The sequence below is a fragment of the Paroedura picta genome, chromosome 1 (genome assembly GCF_049243985.1).
Source record: "Paroedura picta isolate Pp20150507F chromosome 1, Ppicta_v3.0, whole genome shotgun sequence".
Classification (NCBI taxonomy): domain Eukaryota; kingdom Metazoa; phylum Chordata; class Lepidosauria; order Squamata; family Gekkonidae; genus Paroedura; species Paroedura picta.
The window spans coordinates 87,409,250-87,433,450 of record NC_135369.1 but is presented as its reverse complement, the minus strand read 5'-3'; the positions used below and the strand labels follow the sequence as shown (position 1 = coordinate 87,433,450).

General features: G+C 41.4%; 1 protein-coding gene across 3 annotated transcripts in view; it reads left to right on the top strand.

Moving 5' to 3' along the window:
* The window catches only part of TTC13 (tetratricopeptide repeat domain 13), a 37,733-nt gene extending 21,056 nt beyond the window's left edge, over positions 1–16,677 (top strand). For 2 of the 3 annotated variants that reach the window (XM_077346530.1, XM_077346525.1), the window contains exons 14-23: positions 1,310–1,442; positions 2,536–2,628; positions 6,683–6,766; positions 11,976–12,060; positions 13,303–13,409; positions 13,619–13,754; positions 14,921–15,000; positions 15,674–15,752; positions 16,219–16,298; positions 16,526–16,677. In XM_077346530.1, coding sequence (XP_077202645.1) covers positions 1,310–1,442; positions 2,536–2,628; positions 6,683–6,766; positions 11,976–12,060; positions 13,303–13,409; positions 13,619–13,754; positions 14,921–15,000; positions 15,674–15,752; positions 16,219–16,298; positions 16,526–16,637 — 989 coding nt within the window. In that variant the 3' untranslated portion in view covers positions 16,638–16,677. Of the gene's footprint in view, positions 1–1,309; positions 1,443–2,535; positions 2,629–6,682; positions 6,767–11,975; positions 12,061–13,302; positions 13,410–13,618; positions 13,755–13,843; positions 15,001–15,673; positions 15,753–16,218; positions 16,299–16,525 lie in introns of those variants that run through there. The other variant, XR_013232954.1, reaches the window with a different exon arrangement.
* The last annotated feature ends 7,524 nt before the right edge of the window (positions 16,678–24,201 follow it).

The following is a 24,201-nucleotide window of genomic DNA, read 5'->3' as shown; positions in this document are numbered from 1 at the left end:
CATGTCCTGGTAACATCTACATTAGTTTACTGCAGTGCGCTCTGTGGGAGGCTGCCCTTGAAAACTGTCTGAAAGCTATGATTGGTGCAAAATTCTGTAGCCAGAGTGCTGACTGGAGTGGGTCATTGGGATCATATCACTCCAGGCTTGTTCCACCTACACTGGCTTCCAGCTTGCCTCCATGCTCATTTCATGGTGCTGGTATTGGTTCTTCAAGCTCTGTGCAGCCTGGCACCAACATATTTTCAAGACTGCACCATCCCATATGAACCTTTCCGTGTACTCTAGTGACCTTTGGAGGCCTGCTTTGGTTGCCCCTGCCATTTGAAGCTAAATAACTGGCAATTCTCAGTCATGCACCAAGAACTTTGGAACTCCCTCCCCAATAAAATTCATCTGCTTCGCTCTATCAATGACTTTCACCAGTAGGTGAAGTCTTTTTGATGTGGAACATCTACTTGTGCAGTCCCTATAACAAATGATAACAGATGTGATGTCCCTTTTCTCGCCTGAGGGAGCGCACCAGTGGTTGGCCCACAGCAGCGGTGATAGCGCCAGAGCAGCGAGGCCTAGCACTGAGGTGCACTTATTGCTCTGGTGCCAGAACCACTGCCAGTCTTCCGAGACCGCTCCCACCCTCTGAGGAGCTGGAGTGGCCTCGGAAGACACTTGCCAATGGCTGCGGTGCCAGAGCAGTGAGCATACCTCAGTGCTGGGGCTTGCTGCTCTGGCGCCACAGCTGCCAATCTTCCAAAGCCGCTCCCGCTCTCTGGAGAGCAGGAGCAGCCTTGGAAGACTGGCAGCAGCAGCAGGCGGGCCTTAGCTGCAGAGGTCAAGCCAACTGAGGCACCCAGGGGCCACACAGGTAAGTAGGGGAAGGGAGTGGGAAGTGGTGGGGGGGAGGGAGTCTAGGTAATTGGGAGACAGGAAAAGGCCAGGGACAAAGATTCTTGCCTCTTATGTATATGTTCCACATAAGGGGTAAGAATCCTTGTTGGTAGATTTTTTGGGGCGGTCTGGCATAACCCCTTTAATGGTTATTGGCCTTCCTGTAGTGCTTGTTTAAACATTTCATTTTATCATTTTAAAACTTTATTTTTAGTTGTTAAACTGTTTAAATTCTTTATATTCACTGCCTTGTAGACCCTAATCAGGTGGAGAGCCAGTATAAAATATTTCTAAATAGTTAAAATAAGCCTTTCATACTGATATTAAACGTCCTCCCTTATGAGGTCCTTGTCTACATGTATTTATTGTCCCCCAAAATGCAAGTGGGCATAACTAATAACCTGCTTTGTTTGTTGTCCAGCAATGGGTCTAGCTGTATTAGAAGTAATGCAAGCAGTGCAGCGAACATGGGTGAACTCAAAAATCCGAATAAATGGAAAATCTAGGCTGATGCAGTGGAGAGATATGTTTGATATTGCTGTGAAATGGAGAAGGTAATAAAAAAGAGTAACTGGGTCTTTATAGTGTGGATTTGGTTACATTAGCAGACATACAGACTTGAACTGTATACAATGCATAAACACAGGCTAAAAGTACCAAGGAAATGGCATATATAATTTTTGAATGGTTTTATTTCCTCATTTTTCTGTGGATTTCATCTTGGATGTGTGTCTGATGAAGTGGAAAACTGGCTCAGGAAATCTAGGGAACCGTTTAAGCTGACAGGCTCTTTGCTAGAGAAAATCAAACCAAATAATATTGCCTAGGTTACTCTAGGCCAGCTTTTCTCAACTTTTTTACCATTGAGAAACCCCTGAAAAATTCTTCAGACTTTGAGAATCCCCAAAGTGATGTGACAGTGCAAAATATGGTTGGGAAGCAGAGCTGTGTATGTGCCCACCAAGCCCAAATTGGCTTGGGGGTGGGGGTGGGGGAGATTGACATGACCATATATGGTCATATCGCAATAAATATTTAACAAATTTTAAAATATATAAAAATTAATTTCCACCCATTGAAGAAACTCTTCAAGGGCTGTCAAGAAACCTGAGGGTTTCATGAAAGCCTGTTCTAGGCTTTGTCTTTTGCAGAATAATTGTTGGTACTGAAGCTTATGTGAACATTTCACTGATATTTTTCTGATCTCCAGTTAGTCTCTGCCAAGCATACCAGGAGGAAAAATATGGAGAAACAAGACAGGAATCTATGTTGCCCTCCCATTGACCCCATTCTTGTTCTGTCCTCAACCCTCACATGTATGCGTGTTTTTTAAAGCACAAGTAGCTCTCCACCAATCTTGCTGAAAGCCACATTTTGTAATGGTTGGTATTGTGTATGCATGCAAAGAATGTGTAAGTTACCATGTTTGTGTATAATCCACCATGTTTATGTAATGTATGTATGCATGCATGTGGGGGACTCCCACAGAATTGGAATAATATACTCTTGTCCCTCAGTGGCATGGTCCTATTGTGTAGATTTTGTTGATTCATATTGTGGAGCCATTTAGGGAGTCAAACATATGATTGTGTTTGTATCTATATAATTGTTGAATCCTCAGCCATGCTAATGCAGTGTCTTTTTCAGGATTGCTGACCCAGACAAACCAGTATTATGGCTAGACCAAATGCCGTCTCAAAGTCTTTGCAGAGGTTTTAATAATCATATCAATTTAATCAGGTACGGCGGAATATTTTTGCAGTGAATTGTGCCAGAATCTTAGGATTGTGCATGGTACAATTTGTCTTGATGTTTATGTACATGTTTTGCTGAGAGCCAGCTTACTGTAGTATGTCATGGAGCCCCATACTACATGCCATGGATTCAGGTAATAAGCGAACCAAAGCCCTCGGACTCTTTGGGCTCTAATCCTGTTTTTCCACTCCCCCCCCCCCACACACACATACACTTTGAATTTGGTTCTCAGTGCTGTTCATCTGTAATCTCTTTCCTGGAAGTAGAAGATGTCCTTCACAATACTCTTACTCTACATTTTATGGCTCTAGTGAGTAGTTCTGGCTGCCTTTTGGCCACTAGGTGTAAAATTGTAGAATTTGCCTTGTTCCAGCTGACCTTTGAAGATTAAAACCCTTCTGTCATGGGAAGAGCTAATGGCAGGAAAATGGCTAAGCTAGTTCTTAGCAGTAGACTTCTATCATGATTAGGGTTGGGCACTTTGGCATCCGAAGCTGCCGTTCACGCTCAAAGCACCCTGCGCCATGGCACAGCGTGGGGTGGGGAGGGGAGGTGCGGGCACTGGCTGGTGCACCAGCGCCTCCCCCCTCCCCCTGTGCTACGGCACTGGCTGCTTCAAGCATGAATGGCCATTCCGGATGCCAAAGCGCTCAACCCTAATCATGATACTTCCAGATGTACCTTCTTAGATTTAATAAAACAACTCTGAACTCTTTTTCTATAAAGAGTATCTCAGTTGTCTTGTCTCTTAAGAGAGAGTAGCCTTGGATCATAACATTATGACCATAAGAGTGGCAGCTTCTAATCTGAAGGACTGAGTTTGATTCCCCACTCCTCCACATGCAGCCAGCTGCGTGACTTGGGCACAGTTCTCAGAGCTCTCTGTCTCAATTACCTGTTGTGGGGAGAGGAGACTTCTGAAGGTAGTACAGAATTGAAGTACAAAAAAAAGCTGTTCTTCCAGTGAAACTTTGTGTTGTGTGTTTTCTAGAACAGAATGTAGCCTTTATTATCCATATTTTTCTTTGTTAGCTGAACTTGCACATCATTTCTGCCTTGTAGGGAAAATAAATGCTCATCTTTGTGGTTTCTGTGCAGTCCCATATTGAGACTACTTTTTTGCAGCTGGCTACAGAGAAGAACTAGCAAGCATTATTGAGAAGTTTCATGCCGGGCTGCAGGCTGAAATTTTAGTCATGGCAGGTTGCCCCACCTCTTCCTGCACCACACGGGGGAGTATTTGGACTGGTGTACCTCAGCTGCCCTCTATTTGTGCTCCTGCATGGGAGCTGGGACAGTGAACTTCTCAGTGCATAAATGGTCCGTGGCAGACATGCTAAAGTTCAGTTCCCATGTGAATCTGCACATAAGACCACTCAATGAACCACGGTTCAAGTAAATGTAAACCCCATTTTCTCCACACTTTTGGATTATCTAATTTGCCCTTCATTCCTTATTTGTAGCAATTCTTCTCTAAAATGTTAGCACATGTCTCTAGAAGGTAGCAATACATCCAGAGGAAGATAATCTGGCATTACTATGTGCTTCTTCACAAGAAGACCCAGCTGTCAGCAAAGGGTATTTCAACCATTATTGTATATACTCTCTTCTCTTATATTACAAAACAAGATGGCAAGCATTGTAGGGTTCACAAAGACTTGAAGGGAAAAATGGCAAAAACGTTGTCAGTCACAGGGGTTTATGTCTTCAGGTTTATGTCTTCCATAGGTGTGCAGTTTTTTCCATATTAGGAGCCATTGAATCCTTGTCATGATCTATTACTTTTATTTTCTGAAATTACTGAAATGTGTGAATAGAATAACTGTTGCAGGTTGTGGGTACAATCCAAGTATAAAACTTGTATGATGCCTCATTTGCTTTATTAGAACTTCCATGCAAGTATTGCTAATCACTCGTGATGATACTCCAGTGTATCTCGATAAGTATACTGTGCAGGAAAGCATAGCTCTTTCTATACTGACAATTCAAATAACCCTCTGGGCAGGAAGATAATGTAGTATTCTAAGAAGAGAAATGTACATAGAGTATAATGCATTGTTTTTGCAAGCATTCTACTCCGTCGTCTTTTGAGTTCATCCTTGAGTTCATCCATATTTCACAAAAAAGTACCTTTTTTGAAGTCTTTTGAGTTCATCCTCTACCAAATGGGCCTGTTTTTCTAGCTTGGAATGTTTCTACTCAATTTATTTGATTTATTTAATTGTTTTTATTCCGTTTCCAAATCTATTAATTTATATATAACAGAATCAAAAGATCTTTATTAGCATACAAACCCGGAAAAGTACATAATAAAAGAATTAATTGTTCTACAATGGTGAGACCTCATAGTCGGCTGTAAAAACTTGGCAACTGATTCAGTTACTAGAGAGTTGTTGTTTGCTAGTAAAAAAAATGTCTTAGCCTCATCAAATCTGTGTCACGTAGAAAGAAGCGGGTTGATCAGCTGCCCATGAATAATGACGTAGAGTGAACAATAGAAAAACATTACGATGGCTTCAATACAGTCTAAATTACAGAGACATATTCTTGCAGAATAAGGCATTTACAAACATCTCCCTAGAACAGCAGAGGGGAGAGCATTAAATTTCACTAACATAAATGTTTGCTGGGGGGCAATTAAATAGTAAAAATATGAGGCACGTTATTTGTATATTTAGGAGAACATTGATTCATAAGAACACCAGAAGTTGGAAGCAATATGATGGTGCACAAATGGAAGATCTGAAGTCTGCTGGGCATACATGGATATCGACTGTCAGTATCCTTACAGTGTCATGTATATGCAGATATTCCTTAGAGGCTGTGCCTCTCATGACACTGCATTAGCTTCAGCTATAAAGAGGAGCATTGCAGACATTTTAAACATAATGAAATTAGCTTTACATTTGTGCAGTTTTTGGTTTGAACCATGTCATCAGCATGTGTGACTGCAGGATGTACCATGAGAGAAAAGTACATAGAATTATCGCTTTCCTTTCTTCTCTTAAAAAATCCTTGGGTTCTGGCAAAGTGCACTAGTGAATCCGCCTTTGGAGCCCTATTTTCAGACTTCCTTTGGAAGTAGCTATTTTTCAATTCTTGTTTGGGCACTATAGGTTTTTTGTATGGTTTTTAAAAAAACAATAAGGCTGTGAAACGTATCTAAATATAACCAAATTAGGTAAACAGGCCTCTAGATGCATTGCATAATTAACCCCTGTGATTGACAAGTAATTTTGTCTTCTGGCATTTGCAGCTGTAATGTTTGCTTTATAAAATCTTGTTTTGTAGACTGGGGGATGAGAGAGGACTTCAACAAATGGTATGTAGTTTGCCCATTGGAGTTGTTCATGGTATGAATGTGGTATATGGTCAGAAGGAGTCAAGACAGAACTTCTCATTTGCATTTGTTCAGTATTTTTAATATACTTCCATTGACTTATGGAGGGACTACAACACTATCAATTATCAATATGACGCCTCCGAAATATTGCTTCCAGCAGATACTGTTGTCAGTATTGGCATTGTGGTAACATACTTACTGATCATTTACATGTTTTGTCACTTCTAAATTGCTGGCAGTTCTTCTGTGTATAAAAATGTACAAATTATGTGCTCAACTTTGCCATGTAGACCTCTATCTTGTTTATAATCAGCTAGGCAACTTTTCTGTTCTGTCACTGCATTTTTCATGTTCTGATTGCAGTAGTTTTCAGATAGTGTTCTGCAGCATTCTGTAGAAACTGATATGGCTAACAAAAAATGATAAGCGTTGTTGCATCAAAGGTAGCTTGTGTGCCGTTATATCTAATCATGCCGAAGTGCTGTGAATCAGGCACCAGGTTCCACCATTGCTCAGCACCAGAATCCTCTGCAGTGTTCAAGAGATCCACAGTAGGCAAATGGGTGTTGAAATTGTTTCTTGAGAAAATTTGAACTGCACTATCTTACTGTATATTGCACGTTTTTTATTACTGATATATAGAAGATGCCAATTAAGTCTTGAATGTCCTTTTAAAAAACTTTTTCTTCTCTACAGTGGGCAGGTTATTAATATGAGATACCGTGACTATTTTGAAAAGTTCCTTGATTTTATAAAAGACAGAATCCTTGTTTACCATAGGTAAATATACTCTTCCGTCTCTTACATTAATAACATTTTTATTTTTAAAAACACAAGGTGGTCACTGTGCATCTTACGTATTTTAAGATGGATTCAGGTGGGTTGCCATGTTAGTCGGAAGCAGAACAAAATTAGAGTCCAGTGACGTCTTTAAGACCAGAGCTTTAATGTGCCAAGCACACTTTGTCAGATACTGTGAAACAGAATTTCCTCAACCATTACATCTATGTGTGTGTGTGGGGGGGGGGGGGTGTTAGTTTCTGGGATGAGCTAGTCAGATTCAAGATGCTGGATACATATAGCTGAGATTGGATTGAAGCAGTTGATAGATGGCAATAGATTAGCACATAAATACAAGAGAACAAACAGATATGAGAATGAAGTTTGAGTCCAGTGGCATCCCTAAGACCAATAAAGTTCAGGTCTGGGTATAAGCAAGAACTGAGAGGGTCAGATACAATGAAACACATATCCTCAAATGCTGCATGGGGGAAGGGGTTGTTGTCAGGAAGGGCTAATTAGAGTTAAGATATATAAGTAACTGAGCAATAAATACAGATAAAATTGGAATTACCCACTTGCTAAAATATATGAAAAGCAGTAAATGGTCATACAGTGTGTACAGCTTAATGAAGATGTTTAACAGATTCAGGGACCAACCAGGAATAACAAGCTTAGTTTATAAAGTTATCATTAGTTTGGGTTTAATTCTGAAGGAGGGGCTGTCAAAATGGAGTTGTGAGAGTTGAATGAGGTTAGCATATGAAACCAATGTCCCTGTTGTCCTGGGAAGTCCGTTGTTTTAAGTGTTGTGATAAATTACAACTCATCTGTTTCCCTTTTTAGTTTGCTCCTGAAGTTCCTTTGTAATAAAACAGCTGCTTAATAGTCACCTATTGAATATCCTGGAAGGCTGAAATATTATTCTACAGGTTTCTCAGTTTTGTGATTCTTGATGTTAGATTTGTACCCACCTATGTAAAGAATGGAAGGGCATTGTTAGCATTTAATGGCATAAAGAATGTTAGAAGATGAGCAAGTGACTGTGCCTGAGATAGTGTAAGTGATGTTAGGTCCAGTGACTGTGCAGTCTGGGTGTATGTGGTAGCAAAGTTGGCATCCGGGTTTAGAAGAAGAAGAAGAAGAAGAGTTGGTTCTTATATGCCGCTTTTCCCTACCTGAAGGAGGCTCAAAGCAGCTTACAGTTGCCTTCCCATTCCTCTCCCCACAACAGACACCCTGTGGGGTGGGTGAGGCTGAGAGAGCACTGATATCACTGCCCGGTCAGAACAGCTTTATCAGTGCCGTGGCGAGCCCAAGGTCACCCAGCTGGTTGCATGTGGGGGAGCGCAGAATCGAACCTGGCATGCCAGATTACAAGTCCGCACTCCTAACCACTAAACCAAACTGGCACTAAACCAAACAAGAGCTTTAATGCAAGCTCTTGTATATCAGTGGTCTTAAAAGGTGACACTCCACTCAAAGTTTTTTCTCATATTTGATGAGACTATAAGGAAAGGAGAAAGGCACACAAGATAGAGAAGAAAAGCAGAGGTCAGGCTGAGAAGAATGATGCTTCAAAACAAGTATGTGCAAAGAGTATGAGTGTTGGGAAGTGGTGAGTTCCAGAGACAGAAGGCTCAGCCAGTGAGTAAAAAAAGATGAGAACATAAATTAGGAGTGATTTAAAATTCAATCAAGAAGAAACTGTCAGCAGAATAAAGTCAACAATGGTAAATTGGAACAGTGAAGAGGTTCGCAAACAGCAGCTTAAACTGAGATGGTAGTTAGTGAAGGGAGAATTACAAAAGAGAAATGTCCAAAGTGAAATGCAGCAAAAATGTGCAACACTGTCAAGGAAAGGGAGAAGGTGAAGAAAATCAGAAAGGAGATAATTGCAACAGCAAAGGAAGTAATAAACTAATGGTTTTGCAGAAGCAGGAGGCAAAAAGGATTGTGTTTTAATTATTTGAAAAGTTGGAAATGGCAAGTGCCAAGAAGAAAAGAGGAAAATCTCTTAGAGAAGAAAACAGAATCATTACCCAGAGAGAGAGAAAGATAAGGTGATCAGATATTGAAGGAGGAGGACAGGCCAATATTTCAGTTTCGGATAAGATGGTGAGAATAATCTAGCCGGAAATAGCAACTAGACAAGCAGGAATATTAGAAAAAAAGATAAAGATCCAGAAAAATATAGTAGCAGGCCATCAGGGTAGAAGTGATTTTAAAAAGGAAATGAAAATACATAACGAACCTTGGAGCAACTCCAGCTGGAAATTGCTGGGAATAATTATTGTTTATCATAAAAATGTGTATGTAAGTATCAGTAGGATAGGTGAAGATTAAACTGAGGAAAGCCATGGCCCCAGAAAAGCATGATAATACCTAAGGCTAAAGGCAAGTAGAAGAACAGAAAATTATGTGACTCAGTAAAACATAATTGGAAATTGAGAGCACATTTAGTCAAATTGCAAGAAAGCTACACTTAAAGGAACTGAACAGTGAATTAGCAAAAGGAACCCAAAAGACATTCAAAAACTTTCTAAGGGAATGGTGAAAAAGAAATAGGACAGTTAAAATAGAACCAGAAACATTCCTTCAGAGTGGGAAAAATAGCAGACTTCTAGCAAGAAGACTAGCAAAGTCAAGAAGCAACAGTGAGAACCGGGCATGGAATCACTGATTGGTTCAAAACTGAGAAAGGAGTTCGGCAAGGATGTATACTGTCGCCTTGCCTATTTAACTTGTATGCAGAGCACATCATGAGAAAGGTGGGGTTAGATGAGTCACAAATTGGGATCAAGATTGCAGGAAGAAATATCAACAACCTCAGATATGCAGATGATACTACTCTAATGGCAGAAAGCGAAGAGGAATTAAAGAGTCTCTTGATGCAGGTAAAGGAGGAGAGTGCAAAAGTTGGCTTGAAACTCAACATCAAGAAAACGAAGATCATGGCATCCGGCACGCTCAATTCCTGGCAAATAGATGGGGAAGAAATGGAGGTAGTGACAGATTTTATTTTCCTGGGCTCCAAGATCACTGTAGATGGGGACTGCAGCAAAGAAATTAAAAGACGCTTGCTCCTAGGGAGGAAAGCTATGGCAAATCTAAACAGCATCCTAAAAACCAGAGACATCACCCTGCCAACAAAAGTGTGTCTTGTCAAGGCTATGGTCTTCCCAGTTGCAATGTATGGCTGTGAAAGTTGGACCATAAGGAAGGCCGAGCATCAAAGAATTGAGGCTTTTGAACTCTGGTGCTGGAGAAGACTCTTGCAAGTCCCTTGGACTACAAGGTGAACAAACCAGTCAGTCCTAGAGGAGATCAGCCCTGACTGCCCCTTAGAAGGCCAGATTCTGAAGATGAAACTCAAATACTTTGGCCACCTCATGAGAAGGAAGGACTCCCTGGAGAAGAGCCTAATGCTGGGAGCGATTGAGGGCAAAAGAAGAAGGGGATGACAGAGAATGAGGTGGCTGGATGGAGTCACTGAAGCAGTCGGTGCAAACTTAAATGGACTCCGGGGAATGGTAGAGGACAGGAAGGCCTGGAGGATCATTGTCCATGGGGTCACGATGGGTCGGACACGTCTTCGCACCTAACAACAACAAAGCAAGAAGACTAAGGAAGCAGTGCTAACATCTACTTGTAAATAAATCCCATGTTGCTCAATGTGACTTGCTTGCAAGGAATGACTGCAGCCCTAGGGATGGAAGAAAGTAGTAAAAAGACAAAACACAAAAAGTAGAACTCACAAAGAATTGTCCTGAAGCCCAAAATTTAAGAAAGTATAAAATGGGCAAGATGATGACAGAGAAGTACATGAGAATAGGGAAAAGATCTAAGGGGGAAAATTAGGACATGAGTCAACATAGAGAAATTTTCTTGCTAAACAGGAGCTCAAGAAAGCAAAAGGAAGAAGTGTAAATCTGAACTGAATAATATTAAGGATGGGATGTTAGCTATGCATGTGCAGAAACATGGGTACAGGTCAAGGATAGTGAAGGAAAGGAATTAACCTAGGTTTAGGAAGCAAAAGACTAGAATTTGCAGCAGGTGGAGCAAAATTATTGTGTGTTCCAATGTAGAAGAGAGCAGAGCAGCAGCAAAACTGTGAGGAGGCAGAACAGGAGGTAAGAAAGGAGAGATGCAGGAAGGACAAGAATCCATATCGAGTGACACATAAGAGCAAAGAAGAAACAACGAAGGCCAGCAGTATTACATAGGAGAAAAATCACCCCTTCCCATGTGTCTAGTTGTATGGAAAGAAATCCAAAATAACTGTTCCAGCTCTTTGAAGAGCTTCAGAGAAGTGTTCAGGTTATGGAGAAGCCTAAGCAAAGTCCAAAGCAGTAGCCAAAATTTTTTTCCTCTTTTTAATGTCACTTCTTCTGCCCCCTCCCACTAACTATTCTTGAGGGCTGGATGGACATCTCAGGAATAGCATGGGATGTGGCTTGGGCAGCTGCAGTAAGAACAAGGCATTGAGCAAAAATGGTATTCCTTCCCATCTTCCTGCAAGCTTTTGCTGAGTTCAGATAAAATTTTGTGCAAAGGTAGAAAGAGGCAATTTCTGCTGATTCATCTTCTATGAGGACACTGTTCCCTGCAGTATATCCCAGGTTGTTTTCAAGGCTCTAGGCTGGGGAGGGAGAAGTGGCAACATTCCATTCCACTTGGCACGGTGGTAAAGAGTGGCGACCTCTAATTTGGAGACACATGAGCCAGCTGAGTGACCTTGGGCCAGTCACAGTTCTCTCAGCCTTACTTCACAGGGTGCCTGTTGTGAAGATAGGAAAGGTAGGCAATCGTTAAGCCCCTTTGAGTAGCAAAAGCAGGGTATAAAACCCCAATTCTTTCATGATGTATTGGATCCAGAGTGCTTCAGCCTAGTAACCCCCGAGCTGGGAGTTCTTCTAAATAAGAGCAAGATAGGAATATAATAAAACATAAACAATGTATTTGGACTAGTTAACAAATTCATATTTTAAATAATCTAAGCAGAAAGACTTGATTAGAAATGGCAGGGTGTAGCAATAACAATACTTTACAGTTCTGTAGCATATTACAATATTCAGTATCTCTTGGAAATAATCTCAGTTACATAGATTAGGGTGGTTGAGTGTATTTGCTATAATTAAGCATTAATATCAAAATTAGAGTAAATATGCAATAAAATGCATTCAATCTACTATCTAACTTCCAGTATGAATAATCCCAAAGAACTTGTTGAAGTCAAGGAAGCACTGGGCCAGGTACACAAAATAGAAGACCTTCTCCCAGTAATGAAGGTAATCTTTTCTCTTTTTTTCTGCCCTTCAGTGAGTTTTGACAATAAGGGGAAGTCATGCAAGTACAGTACATGGTGTAGAACTGAGAAATTAAAAACTCTTCATCAATAGACTAATAAACGAATTGCCATATTATAGATGTGTTAAAGAAACTGTTTCTTTCTAGTGGGAGGGGGCTCAGGAGGCTCCATTGCCCGTGTTTCAGACATTATGTTGGTTTGTGAGAGCAGGAGAGGAAAAGCATGTGCTGCCACCCCTTCTCTGTGATGTCTGAAGTGGGGAATATCTCATCGGCCTGCAGAGAAAGTCCAAAAGAACTGAGCTGACTATGGCGAGCTAGTGCCTCACTCTGTGCTTCTGATATTTTTCAACAAATATAAATGGAGGTGCTCAAACTTTGCTTCCCATGCCCACTTAAGCATATGTTTAAAACCAATTCCATTGTTTTGCAATTAAGTAAAAGTACTTAATGAGCCTCTTGTGGCGCAGAGTGGTAAGGCAGCCGTCTGAAAGCTTTGCCCATGAGGCTGGGAGTTCAATCCCAGCACCTGGCTCAAGGTTGACTCAGCCTTCCATCCTTCCGAGGTCGGTAAAATGAGTACCCAGCTTGCTGGGGGGTAAACGGTAATGACTGGGGAAGGCACCGGCAAATCACCCCGTATTGAGTCTGCCATGAAAACGCTGGAGGACATCACCCCAAGGGTCAGACATGACCCAGTGCTTGCACAGGGGACACCTTTACCTTTACTTTAAATGTACTTAAGCAATTAAATAAGTGGTTTGGAACCATTTGGGGTGACTGTAACCTAAAAGAGGCAAAATAGCTGTCCCCTTAAGAGCTCAGAGTCGTTTAATTTTCCTAGAGAGCCAGCTTGATGTAGTGGTTAGGAGTGCGGACTTCTAATCTGGCATGCCAGGATTGATTCTGCACTCCCCCACAGGCAGCCAGCTGGGTGACCTTGGGCTCGCCACAGCACTGTGGCAAATGTAAGCCGCTTTGAGCCTCCTTCGGGTAGAGAAAAGCGGCATATAAGAACCAACTCTTCTTTCTTCTTTCTTCTTCTTGTGAGAAAACCTTTTGTGTTGCCAGACATTAGAGCTCTTAATAGAAAACACGTCCCTTTTGGATCCAATCACTGTACCATGAGCTAGGTGAAAGTGGTCTTAAATTTTTTTTAGTATATCACCAATCAGCAAGGACAATATATCTTGTTTTCTATTTTCTCCTGTGTTTGAAAACAGTTAAGCAGTAAAACAAGAGATGGGTTTACTGCCGGCACCAAAGTCCGTAGCCTCAAAAGTTCAGGGAAGGAATATGATGGATTTACTGTTACCATAACAGGAGATAGGTATGATTATTTTTTTGTTTGTCCTATACCTATCAACCCTCAACAATTAACATCCTTTGTTATAATTACCACTTCAGTAAATTAAAGCTGTTTCTAAAGGTTCATTTTTTCATTTCTGCATTTAACTGACAGCTGGGATGAATTTTAAAGACTGATCATCGATCATTTCATGCACATTTTGATATGAGCATTCATATACATGTTTTTAGGGCTGGGAATATATTATTTTCACTGGAAACACAGGCAACAGAAGAAAGAACACAAATGTATCATGAAGAAATAGATGCTCTTTATAAAGACCTGACTGCCAAAGGAAAAATACTTGTTTTATCTGCTGAACTTGGGGTAAGACTTTTCACTGCTTCCTTATTTTGATTGCCTAAATCTATAGATTGTATGTTTATGGCTGTAGATTGGTTTTTCTCTAACTGCAGTCCCTGTTCCACTTGGTGAAGCTCAGCTGATAAAAGAAAATGAAGTAAAAAGTCCCAGTGGGCTAGCACAGCCTCCTTGTGTGAACCAAAGTAGCTCCTGCATTCCAGGCCTAATCTCTGTATCCTTTAAGCATATTCCTTATTTGTCAGGACGGATTCCACCTCTAGAATGTGCTTTGACACAAATGTGGCCAGTAGAAGATTGCATAGTGTGAGCTGCTGTTCTGTTTCTTTGGTTCTGAAGTTGCTTTATTATACTGAGTTAAACCATTGGTCTATCAGGATTGGGATTGTCTGCTCTGATTAAATGTGGCTCTCCGGATCTGAGGAAGAGGTCTTCCACATCACCTACTGCCTAGAGATGCCTTCAGTTGAACCCGAGTCCTTGTTCAGCTTCCACAGAGGATGCCTTCCATTCAATCACAGTCGCTATTTAATTATATTTCATCTGTGTTGATTTCATGTTATTAGCAATGTTGTGGGCCCGATACTTCATTTTAACATATCTTTAAAAAAAAATCAAACTCTGTTTCTATGAAGTATGCAATACAGTTCTTGAAATCAGACTCCTTGTTTCTACGAAGTATGCAATAGGATTCTTGTCATGTTGCAGTAAAGAATTATACTAACCCCAGAATACATTGTGATGAAACTGCCGTTTGGATAAATTCCATCCATCAGATTTCATTTCCTTGATGTTTGCAGTTTTTTATAAATCAAGGATGCCTGCTTATAAAAAAAAGTATTGGCAAGAAATGAATAACACCTGTGCTTGTCAGGTTTCTAGAAAGTAGTAAATTGGGCTTGAGTGTAAGAAATAACACTTAATATGACCCTATGAAAACCTGTATTATTCTAATAGTGTTCAATCTATGACATATTATAATTCTATGTTCAGTTGCTATGTCTAGCATAGTCTGCAGGAAATGCTCACTGAACTGCAGGGAAATATTTTAGAGATATTTCCAATTGAGGCATAAATATGTATTGCTGCATGTGTGCATGTTTTGAATTTTTGTTGTTGTTGTATTTGCATTGTATTTTCTTATGCTAAAGAGATGGTGTTATTTTACTTAGGAGGCAGATGCTGTGTGCAATCTGATCCTGTCTCTTGTATACTACTTCTATAATTTAATGCCTCTGTCCAGAGGTTCCAGGTTAGTATCTTTCTTCCCATAACATTCTACAGGCCAGTCTAAAATCTTGTCACTAATCCAAGGTTCACATCACTCTGATGATCAGTGCTGCTGGATCCATCCAGTTTTTTCCACTGGTGAAAAGGGAAGAAATTGATGACTTTTAACCACCTAAAATACTGTATGCCTGTAGTCTTAGGATCTCCATTGATAAAAGCTATGTGGAACAGAGGTTGAAACAAGGAGGGGAATTGGAAGATATTGAGCTCTGCCCTCTGACTGATGTGGATGCAAGTTGGGTTAGAGGAACCTGGACCTGACTTGGGGGAGAAAACATCAGGTCTATGGCCATCTCCCAACAAAAATGGCTTTTAAATAACAATCACCTGATGATCTGCATTTATCACCTGCATTTATCTTTCTTGGGTAGCTGAGCGTCCCATTAAATGTCAGTCTGAAATAGCTGGTTTAGTAAGTGTCAGAGAATAAACATAATACAAATTATGAATTTTTCACCAGAACTATGAAACATCTGGACTATGCATAGGTTATCTCACTACATTTAGGATAAAGCCTCTCTTTAAAAATTTCTATTTACTTTTACCTGTCTAACCTGTAATTAGTTTTCTCTGAAGCATCCAAATGTTCTAGTCCTATAAAACACTTGATGTGTGATTGTTTGTTTTGTTTTTAGTGTTGTGGCTTATTCAGTGATAATGGGAGCACTGATGGCAAGTGGGAAAGAAGTGTCTGGGAAAATACCTAAAGGAAAGGTATGCCACAATAAGTAAGGCAGCTCGTTATATGTATATGTGACATTTCTCACTAATGTGTCCAAAGTCTTCTCTCAAGTATATTGTTGGAGTGGTTTCAATGCCTCTATCGCAAAGATTCTGGCAGCACCTAGGAAGCTCCCATGGTTTCTTAAGAGGAGACCTCATTCTAATATCGAAATGATGCCAACCTGACAATTGTGTTTTGATTAATAATTTCTGGGCACTTGATATGGAATCATAATCAGTCCTCTGTGATTGTGGTTCTCCGATATAAACATATTTTCTTCTGAAATCATGCTATTACCTTGAGCATATCACATTTGAAGTGCTTTGTAGCAGCATCAAGTGTGAGAAAGAAGTTAGAAGTGTTCAGGTCCTTCCTTGCATGGTGATATACATCCACAACCTTGGGGGCTTAAGTTAAAATCTTTTTTTACGAAAATGCAATTGACATGTGTTTCAGCTTGTTGATTTTGAAGCCATGACAGCACCTGATTCTGAAGCCTTCAGTAGAACAGCAAAAGATTGGCTGAATTTGAAAAGGTAACACTATTAATGTTGACTCATTCTGTTGAGTATCCTACAGAAGTTTTTTACTATCCACTTGAACAGTCATCACTACTATAAATATTTCCAGCTCAAATATTTTGAACATTTGCATTGATTGCAAAATCTAGTTGTCATACTTAAAACATTGCATCAAGCAACTGCCCTAGTCGGTCAAGAAAGCTATATCTTTGTTTCTGTTAATCTTTCTCTTTTTCCCCCAGCATTTCGCCTTCTTACAAAAGTCTTCCATCAGTATCAGAATCTTTCTCAACATTACGAACCATGATTGAAGCCTTGAGTACAGATTCATCTCACTGCCTTAAAAGGCTTTAGCTGCTGTATAATAACCCAATAAAGAACAATGATACCTTCACTTGTATGTTGTTTTTAAAAGGAAAGATTAGAAACTGAGGGGTTTTGCTGATACATTATAGAAATTAAATACATTAATTTTCCTTTTGGAGGACTGTGTATAAAAGGAAACTTTTTCAATAATTGAGGATTGTTGGAGAAAATTTTGACTTATGTTCAATGCCACCACTTCCTGATAGACAGTTGTTTGCAAGATGTGATTTAGTTCTGCCAAACGAAACTGGATACATTTTGATACTGAGGCTGCTTTGAGCAATGCGCTCCTCCTTTGATGAAGAGAACTCTCCTTCTGCTCCCATCTCAGCAGCAGAGCCCTGAGTAGCAATTTCACTTCTCCATTAACTGAGCAGAAGAAAGCAACGTATCCATGGTAGGAAGAAGCACGAACATGCTCAATGCACATCAGGTTTTCTCCATGATCATCTTGTTAAATGTTCTGTTGCTCCGCAAGATCTTTTTCCATATTTTTCATTGAAATGTTATTTCTCAGGAAAAAGCACAGTGCCTCATATGGTTGGAAAATGTGGGTCTTCCAATAGTTGAAGCCATTTCAATTTCAGTCAAGGATATAGTTGTATATCATATTTGCTTATTATCTAAAACACTTTAATTCCACAGATCATATTAATCTTTGTTTCTAAAATAACCCCCCTTAAAGATACCTGCTGTCATACCTCATCAGAAATCCAAGCAAACACAAATTCCTGGCTGCCACTGCAGAGAGCCATTCTATATGTTAAATGGATTCAATAAAATATCTTGGCTATAACATCAATTGTTGACAGCTTTTTCTAGCTACTAGCAGTACAACCTTAAGTAAAGTTACAACCTTCTAAACTGTGGGCTTTGATTGGGATTTTTGAGATTGCACTGTCAGATAAAACATATTCCTAGAACAGGAATTGCATGGATAATGGGTTAAATCTGCTATATTGGCATGCCTAACAATAGCGCCTTTAAGAGCAACACAGATTTATTCAAGGTGTGAACTTTGCATGCATGTGAAAGCTCATGACTTGAATAAACCTTTGTTGGTCTTAAAGGTGCTATTGTACTCAAATTTTGTTAGGCTAATTCAGACCAATACTTGAATCTATCACAGTAGCGTAGTTCGGGTGTTAGCCTCAGGAAGACCCAACTCACCATGAAACATTTTCACTGACACTGTAAACCTAAACAGGTTTAGGTCCTTCTAAACTCATAGAATTGAGAAGATCATAACATATTACTGTACTATGAATAAGACTGTCTGATCACTCTTTCTCAGGGTATTTGTTTTGAGGATAAAATGGAAGTTAGAAGAACCCTGGGCAACTTAGACAAAGGGTGGCATTAAATACTACATCTAAATGGAAACCTTTTCCTTAAAACTAATTTAAAACAAAGTGCACTAATTATAGAACAAGAGCAATCATTGTCCAAAACCACACACTTATGGGCATCCGAAGAAGACTGCAGTGACCCACAAAAGCTCATACCCTGCCACAAATTATTAGTCTAAGGTGCTACTGGATACTTGTGCTTTTCTGCAGCATACTGTGTCAAAATCTCCTGGTGTAGTGGTTAGGAGTGCGGACTTCTAGTCTGGCAAGCTGGGTTTGATTCTGCACTCCCCCACATGCAGCCAGCTGGGTGACCTTGGGTAAAGCTGTTCTGACCAAGCAGTGATATCAGGGTTCTCTCAGCCTCACCTACCTCACAGGGTGTTTGTTGTGAGGAGAGGAAAGGGAAGGCGAATGTAAGCCACTTTGAGACTCCTTTGGGTACAGAAAAGTGGCATATAAGAACCAACTCTTATTATTATTTGAGATTACCTAGGAAGTAGTATTAAATATATGCTTTGACAATTTGTGGCAACATGGCCTTATACACATGTTTAATGTATTCACCGCCATTTTCACAGGATATCATAGTAATGGATCACTTTCTTCATGCTGATGACTTAGAAGAATGATGTGTGTTTGTGAAGTTGTTTCGGAATTATGGTGACCCTATGAATTATTGATGTCCAAAGTGTCGTATTGTTAATAGCAGAATGATAGGAACAAAGTATTCATGTCATGTAACTCTTGACTTCGAGGCGGGATTCACCTTAATGGTTGTTAATAGGTTGTGGCAGGGGTAGTCAAACTGCGGCCCTCCAGATGTCCATGGACTACAATTCCCAGGAGCCCTACAATTCCCAGGAGCATTCGCTGGCAGGGGCTCCTGGGAATTGTAGTCCATGGACAGCTGGAGGGCCGCAGTTTGACTACCCCTGGGTTGTGGAGTCCACTGCCTTAACGACTGTCCCCATCTGGAACTGAGCTGGTGTATACCACTAAGTCCTGGGTACCAAATGCACTATTAAATGGTTACATAAAGATCAAATGGAGTGAATACTGTGCCCTGTAGCATTTTAGCAGAACAAAATGTACCCACTGAAATCCCTCTATATTGTTAATGGCTATTACAGATTCCCCCTTCAAGGATCGCTGCCTTGTTGTGGCAAGGGGGCTTGCGTAGTTCAGTGAAGCTATGAGCTATACCGTGCAGGGCCACCCAAGACGGACAGGTCATAGCTGAGAGCTCTGACAAAAGGTGATCCACTGGAGAAGGAAATGGCAAACCACTCCAGTATCTTTGCCATGAAAACTCTATGGACAGTTCCAATAGGCACAACGATATGACGCCGGAAGATGAGCCCCTCAGGTCGGAAGGTGTCCAATATGCTACTGGGGATGAGCAGACGGCTAGTACGAGTAGCGCCAGAATGAATGAAGCGGCTGGGCCAAAGCCGAAAGGACGCTCAGTTGTGGAAGTAACTGGTGGCGAAAAGACAGTCCGATGCTGTAAAGATTTTTATTCCATAGGAACCTGGAACGTCAGATCCATGAATCAAGGCAAGCTGGACATGGTTAAACAAGAAATGAGAAGACTGAACATCGACATTTTAGGAATCAGTGAACTAAAATGGACAGGAATGGGTGAATTTAATTCAGATGACCATCAGGTATACTACTGTGGACAAGAATCTCGCAGAAGAAATGGAGTAGCCTTCATAATCAATAAGAGAGTAGGAAAAGCAGTCTTGGGATACAATCCCCAAAATGACAGAATGATCTCAGTTCGAATCCAAGGCAAACCATTCAACATCACAGTGATCCAGGTCTATGCCCCAACCACTGCTGCTGAAGAGGATGAAGTTGATCAGTTCTATGAAGCCCTACAACACCTTATAGAAGCAACGCCAAAAAATGATGTGCTTATTATCATGGGGGATTGGAATGCTAAAGTAGGAAGCCAAAAGATAACTGGGATAACAGGCAAGTTTGGCCTTGGAGTACAAAATGAAGCAGGGCACAGGCTGGTAGAATTTTGTCAAGAGAATACAATGGTCATAGCAAACACTCTTTTCCAACAACCCAAGAGACGACTCTACACATGGACATCACCAGACGGTCAACACAGAAATCAGATTGACTATGTACTCTGCAGCCAAAGATGGAAAAGTTCTATACAGGCAATAAAAACAAGACCAGGAGCTGATTGTGGTTCAGATCATGAGCTTCTTGTTGCAAAATTTAGGCTTAAATTGAAGAAAGTAGGGAAAAGCACTAGGCCACTCAGGTACGAACTAAATCATATCCCCGACGAATATACAGTAGAGGTGACAAATAGATTTAAGGAATTAGATCTGATAGACAGAGTGCCTGAAGAACTATGGATGGAGGTTCGCGACATTGTACAAGAGGTAGCAACTAAAACCATCCCAAAGAAAAAGAAATGCAAGAAATCAAAATGGCTGTCTGAGGAAGCTTTACAAATAGCTAAGGAGAGAAGGGAAGTGAAAGGCAAGGGAGAAAGAGAAAGATACACCCAATTGAATGCAGAATTCCAGAGAAAAGCTAGAAGAGATAAGAATGCCTTCTTAAATGAACAGTGCAAACAAATAGAAGAAAACAATAGAATGGGGAGGACCAGAGATCTTTTCAAGAAAATTGGAGATATGAAGAGAACGTTTCATGCAAAGATGGGTATGATAAGGGACCACAATGGTAGGGACCTCACAGAAGCAGAAGAGATTAAGCAAAGGTGGCAAAATTATACAGAAGAACTATACAAGAGCGAGCTTAACATCCCTGATGACCACAGTGGGGTAGTTACTGACCTGGAGCCAGACATCCTGGAATGTGAAGTCAAATGGGCCTTAGGAAGTCTGAGCAACAATAAAGCTAGTGGTGGTGACAGCATTCCAGTTGAACTATTCAAAATCTTAAAGGACGATGCAGTAAAAGTGCTACACTCAATATGCCAGCAAATTTGGAAAACTCAGCAATGGCCACAGGATTGGAAAAGGTCAGTTTACATTCCAATCCCAAAGAAGGGCAATGCCAAAGAATGTTCAAACTACCGCACCATTGCACTCATTTCTCATGCTAGCAAAGTTATGCTCAAAATCCTACAAGCTAGGCTCCAGCAATATGTGGACCGAGAACTTCCAGAAGTACAGGCAGGATTTCGAAGAGGTAGAGGAACTAGAGATCAAATTGCCAACATACGCTGGATCATGGAAAAAGCTAGGGAGTTCCAGAAGAACATCTACTTCTGCTTCATTGACTATGCTAAAGCCTTTGATTGTGTGGAGCACAACAAATTGTGGCAAGTTCTTAAAGAGATGGGAATACCAGAGCATCTTATTTGTCTCTTGAGAAATTTATATGCAGGTCAAGAAGCAACAGTGAGAACTGAACATGGAATCACGGATTGGTTCAAAATTGAGAAAGGAGTTCGGCAAGGCTGTATACTGTCGCCTTGCCTATTTAACTTGTATGCGGAGCACATCATGAGAAAGGCGGGATTAGAGGAGTCACAAATTGGGATCAAGATTGCAGGGAGAAATATCAACAACCTCAGATATGCAGATGATACCACTCTAATGGCAGAAAGTGAAGAGGAACTAAAGAGCCTGTTGATGCGGGTGAAGGAGGAGAGTGCAAAAGTTGGCTTGAAACTCAACATCAAGAAAACAAAGATCATGGCAGCCGGCCCTCTCAATTCCTGGCAAATAGATGGGGAAGAAATGGAGATAGTGACAGATTTTATTTTCCTCGGCTCCAAGATCACTGCAGATGGGGACTGCAGCAAAGAAATTAAAAGACGCTTGCTCCTAGGGAGGAAAGCTATGGCAAATCTAGACAGCATCCTAAAAAGCAGAGACATCACCCTACCAACAAAAGTGCGTTTAGTCAAAGCTATGGTATTCCCAGTTGCAATGTATGACTGCGAAAGTTGGACCATAAGGAAGGCCGAGCATCAAAGAATTGAGGCTTTTGAACTCTGGTGCTGGAGAAGACTCTTGCGAGTCCCTTGGACTGCAAGGCGAACAAACCGGTCAGTCCTAGAGGAGATCAGCCCTGACTGCTCTTTAGAAGGCCAGATCCTGAAGATGAAACTCAAATACTTTGGCCACCTCATGAGAAGGAAGGACTCCCTGGAGAAGAGCCTAATGCTGGGAGCGATCGAGGGCAAAAGAAGAAGGGGACGACAGAGAATGAGGTGGCTGGATGGAGTCACTGAAGCAGTAGGTGCAAACTTAAAAGGACTCCAGGGAATGGTAGAGGACAGGAAGGCCTGGAGGATCATTGTCCATGGGGTCGCGATGGGTCGGACACGACTTCGCACATAACAACAACAACAACAATTACAGATTCTTGACTGTATCCACTCATCTCATTCCTGGGTGATGGCCAGTCTTCAAGGACTCACAGAGGGCTTCTTTTAAAAGCTGTTGGCATTTTCTTGTGTCATTGTGATCTGCCAAGTATTATATGGCTTTCATCTGTTCCACTTAATATTTCTGGTAAGGCTTTGGAGGAGGAGCGTGTCTCACGGCTTAAGTGCCTTAACACCCACTCAGGGCAGCTGCCCCTGAGTGCCTCTTCCAACTGGCTTGCATGTCCAGAGTGCCAACTGACTTGCATGTCCAGTGGCCAGTCAATCACCTTCTGTCCCCCATCCCTGACCACCCCCTTCTCCCTCCACTTCCCACTGAGGCTTGGAGGCTGCAGATCCCCACTGCAAGAGAGCTGCCCCTGCTGGTAAGTTCCATACCAGCTGCCTGCAGGGGGAAACCATCCGCAGAGTTCTACCACTCTACTTGGGAGTAGATCCCATGGAAGATAAAGGGAGTTTGGAGTAGGTTTGCCTAGCCTCTACTGTATGGCCCTCTTAACCACTACACCACACTAGTTCAGTACCACAATATATATCATTTCAGACCTTCTCTCCCTGCATCCTTTCATGATTCCTAAGGTGGTAAATAACGTTTATGCATGGGGCATTATATAATTTTGAATTGGGGCCCTGAATAAATATCAAACTCTCAGTCATTCCACATAACTACTAGATGGGGGGGGGGGTAGAGAAGCAGTTTGGAATGGGAAGTTCAGCTCCATCCTTGTGAGTAAATACTCCTTAAAAGGTAAAGGTGTCCCCTGTGCAAGCACTGGGTCATGTCTGACCCTTGGGGTGACGCCCTCCAGCGTTTTCATGGCAGACTCAATATGGGGTGATTTGCCAGTGCCTTCCCCAGTCATTACCGTTTACCCCCTAGCAAGCTGGGTACTCATTTTACCAACCTCAGAAGGATGGAAGGCTGAGTCAACCTTGAGCCGGCTGCTGGGATTGAACTCCCAGCCTCATGGGCAGAGCTTTCAGACTGCATGTCTGCTGCCTTACCACTCTGTGCCACAAGAGGCTCTTAAAATACTCCTTGGTCTCTATCAAAATTTGGTACACCCATCAATTTCTTTGTTAAGACTTTGACAGACTTCTCTGGCCCAATACTGTTCCTGATTCAGACCAACAAGTTCAGATACGAGAACAATAGACAGCCTTAGTAGTTGCATTGGGACCTCTTTGACACCATAGGCATAACACAAGCCCCATTCACAAGTTACATAGGACACACACATTCTGTATACTGTAAATTTAGTTCTCTCTGTATGCTGCTGAGTAATTCTCATATAACACATGTACAGCTGATGTGAGCGAAACCTCACGTTCATCCAAGCACTGGCCCTGTTTCATTTGTTGGCTCTTTCTTATAGACAGATGTACAGGCAGGTTGTGGATGTGCTTCCTGTGACCCAGGAGGCCATTTGTGCTATTTCATTGGGTCTGGTCCCCACAGAACCCATACAGTGCTTTTGTTCAGGTTAACAGGAGCCACTACTGGAGAGGTGCAGTCTAGGCAGCTGGGATAGCTGGCCCGTTATCTTTGGCACTGGGAAGATTCCAGTGGCTGGGGTGCTGCTGCTTCACTGATACTGCTCAGTTTAAAAAAATGAAAGCCCTGGGAAATGTGGTCCAAATAGGGTTGCCAGGTGTGTGCAAGGTAGAGTTACCAACTCCAGGTCGGGACACTCCTGGAGATTTGGTGTGGAGCCTGGGGAGGGCAGGGACCTCAGTGGGGCACAATGCAATTTCCTCAGCAGTCTGGAGATGAGTTTTAATCCTTGGGGATCGCTAGGTCCAAACCTGT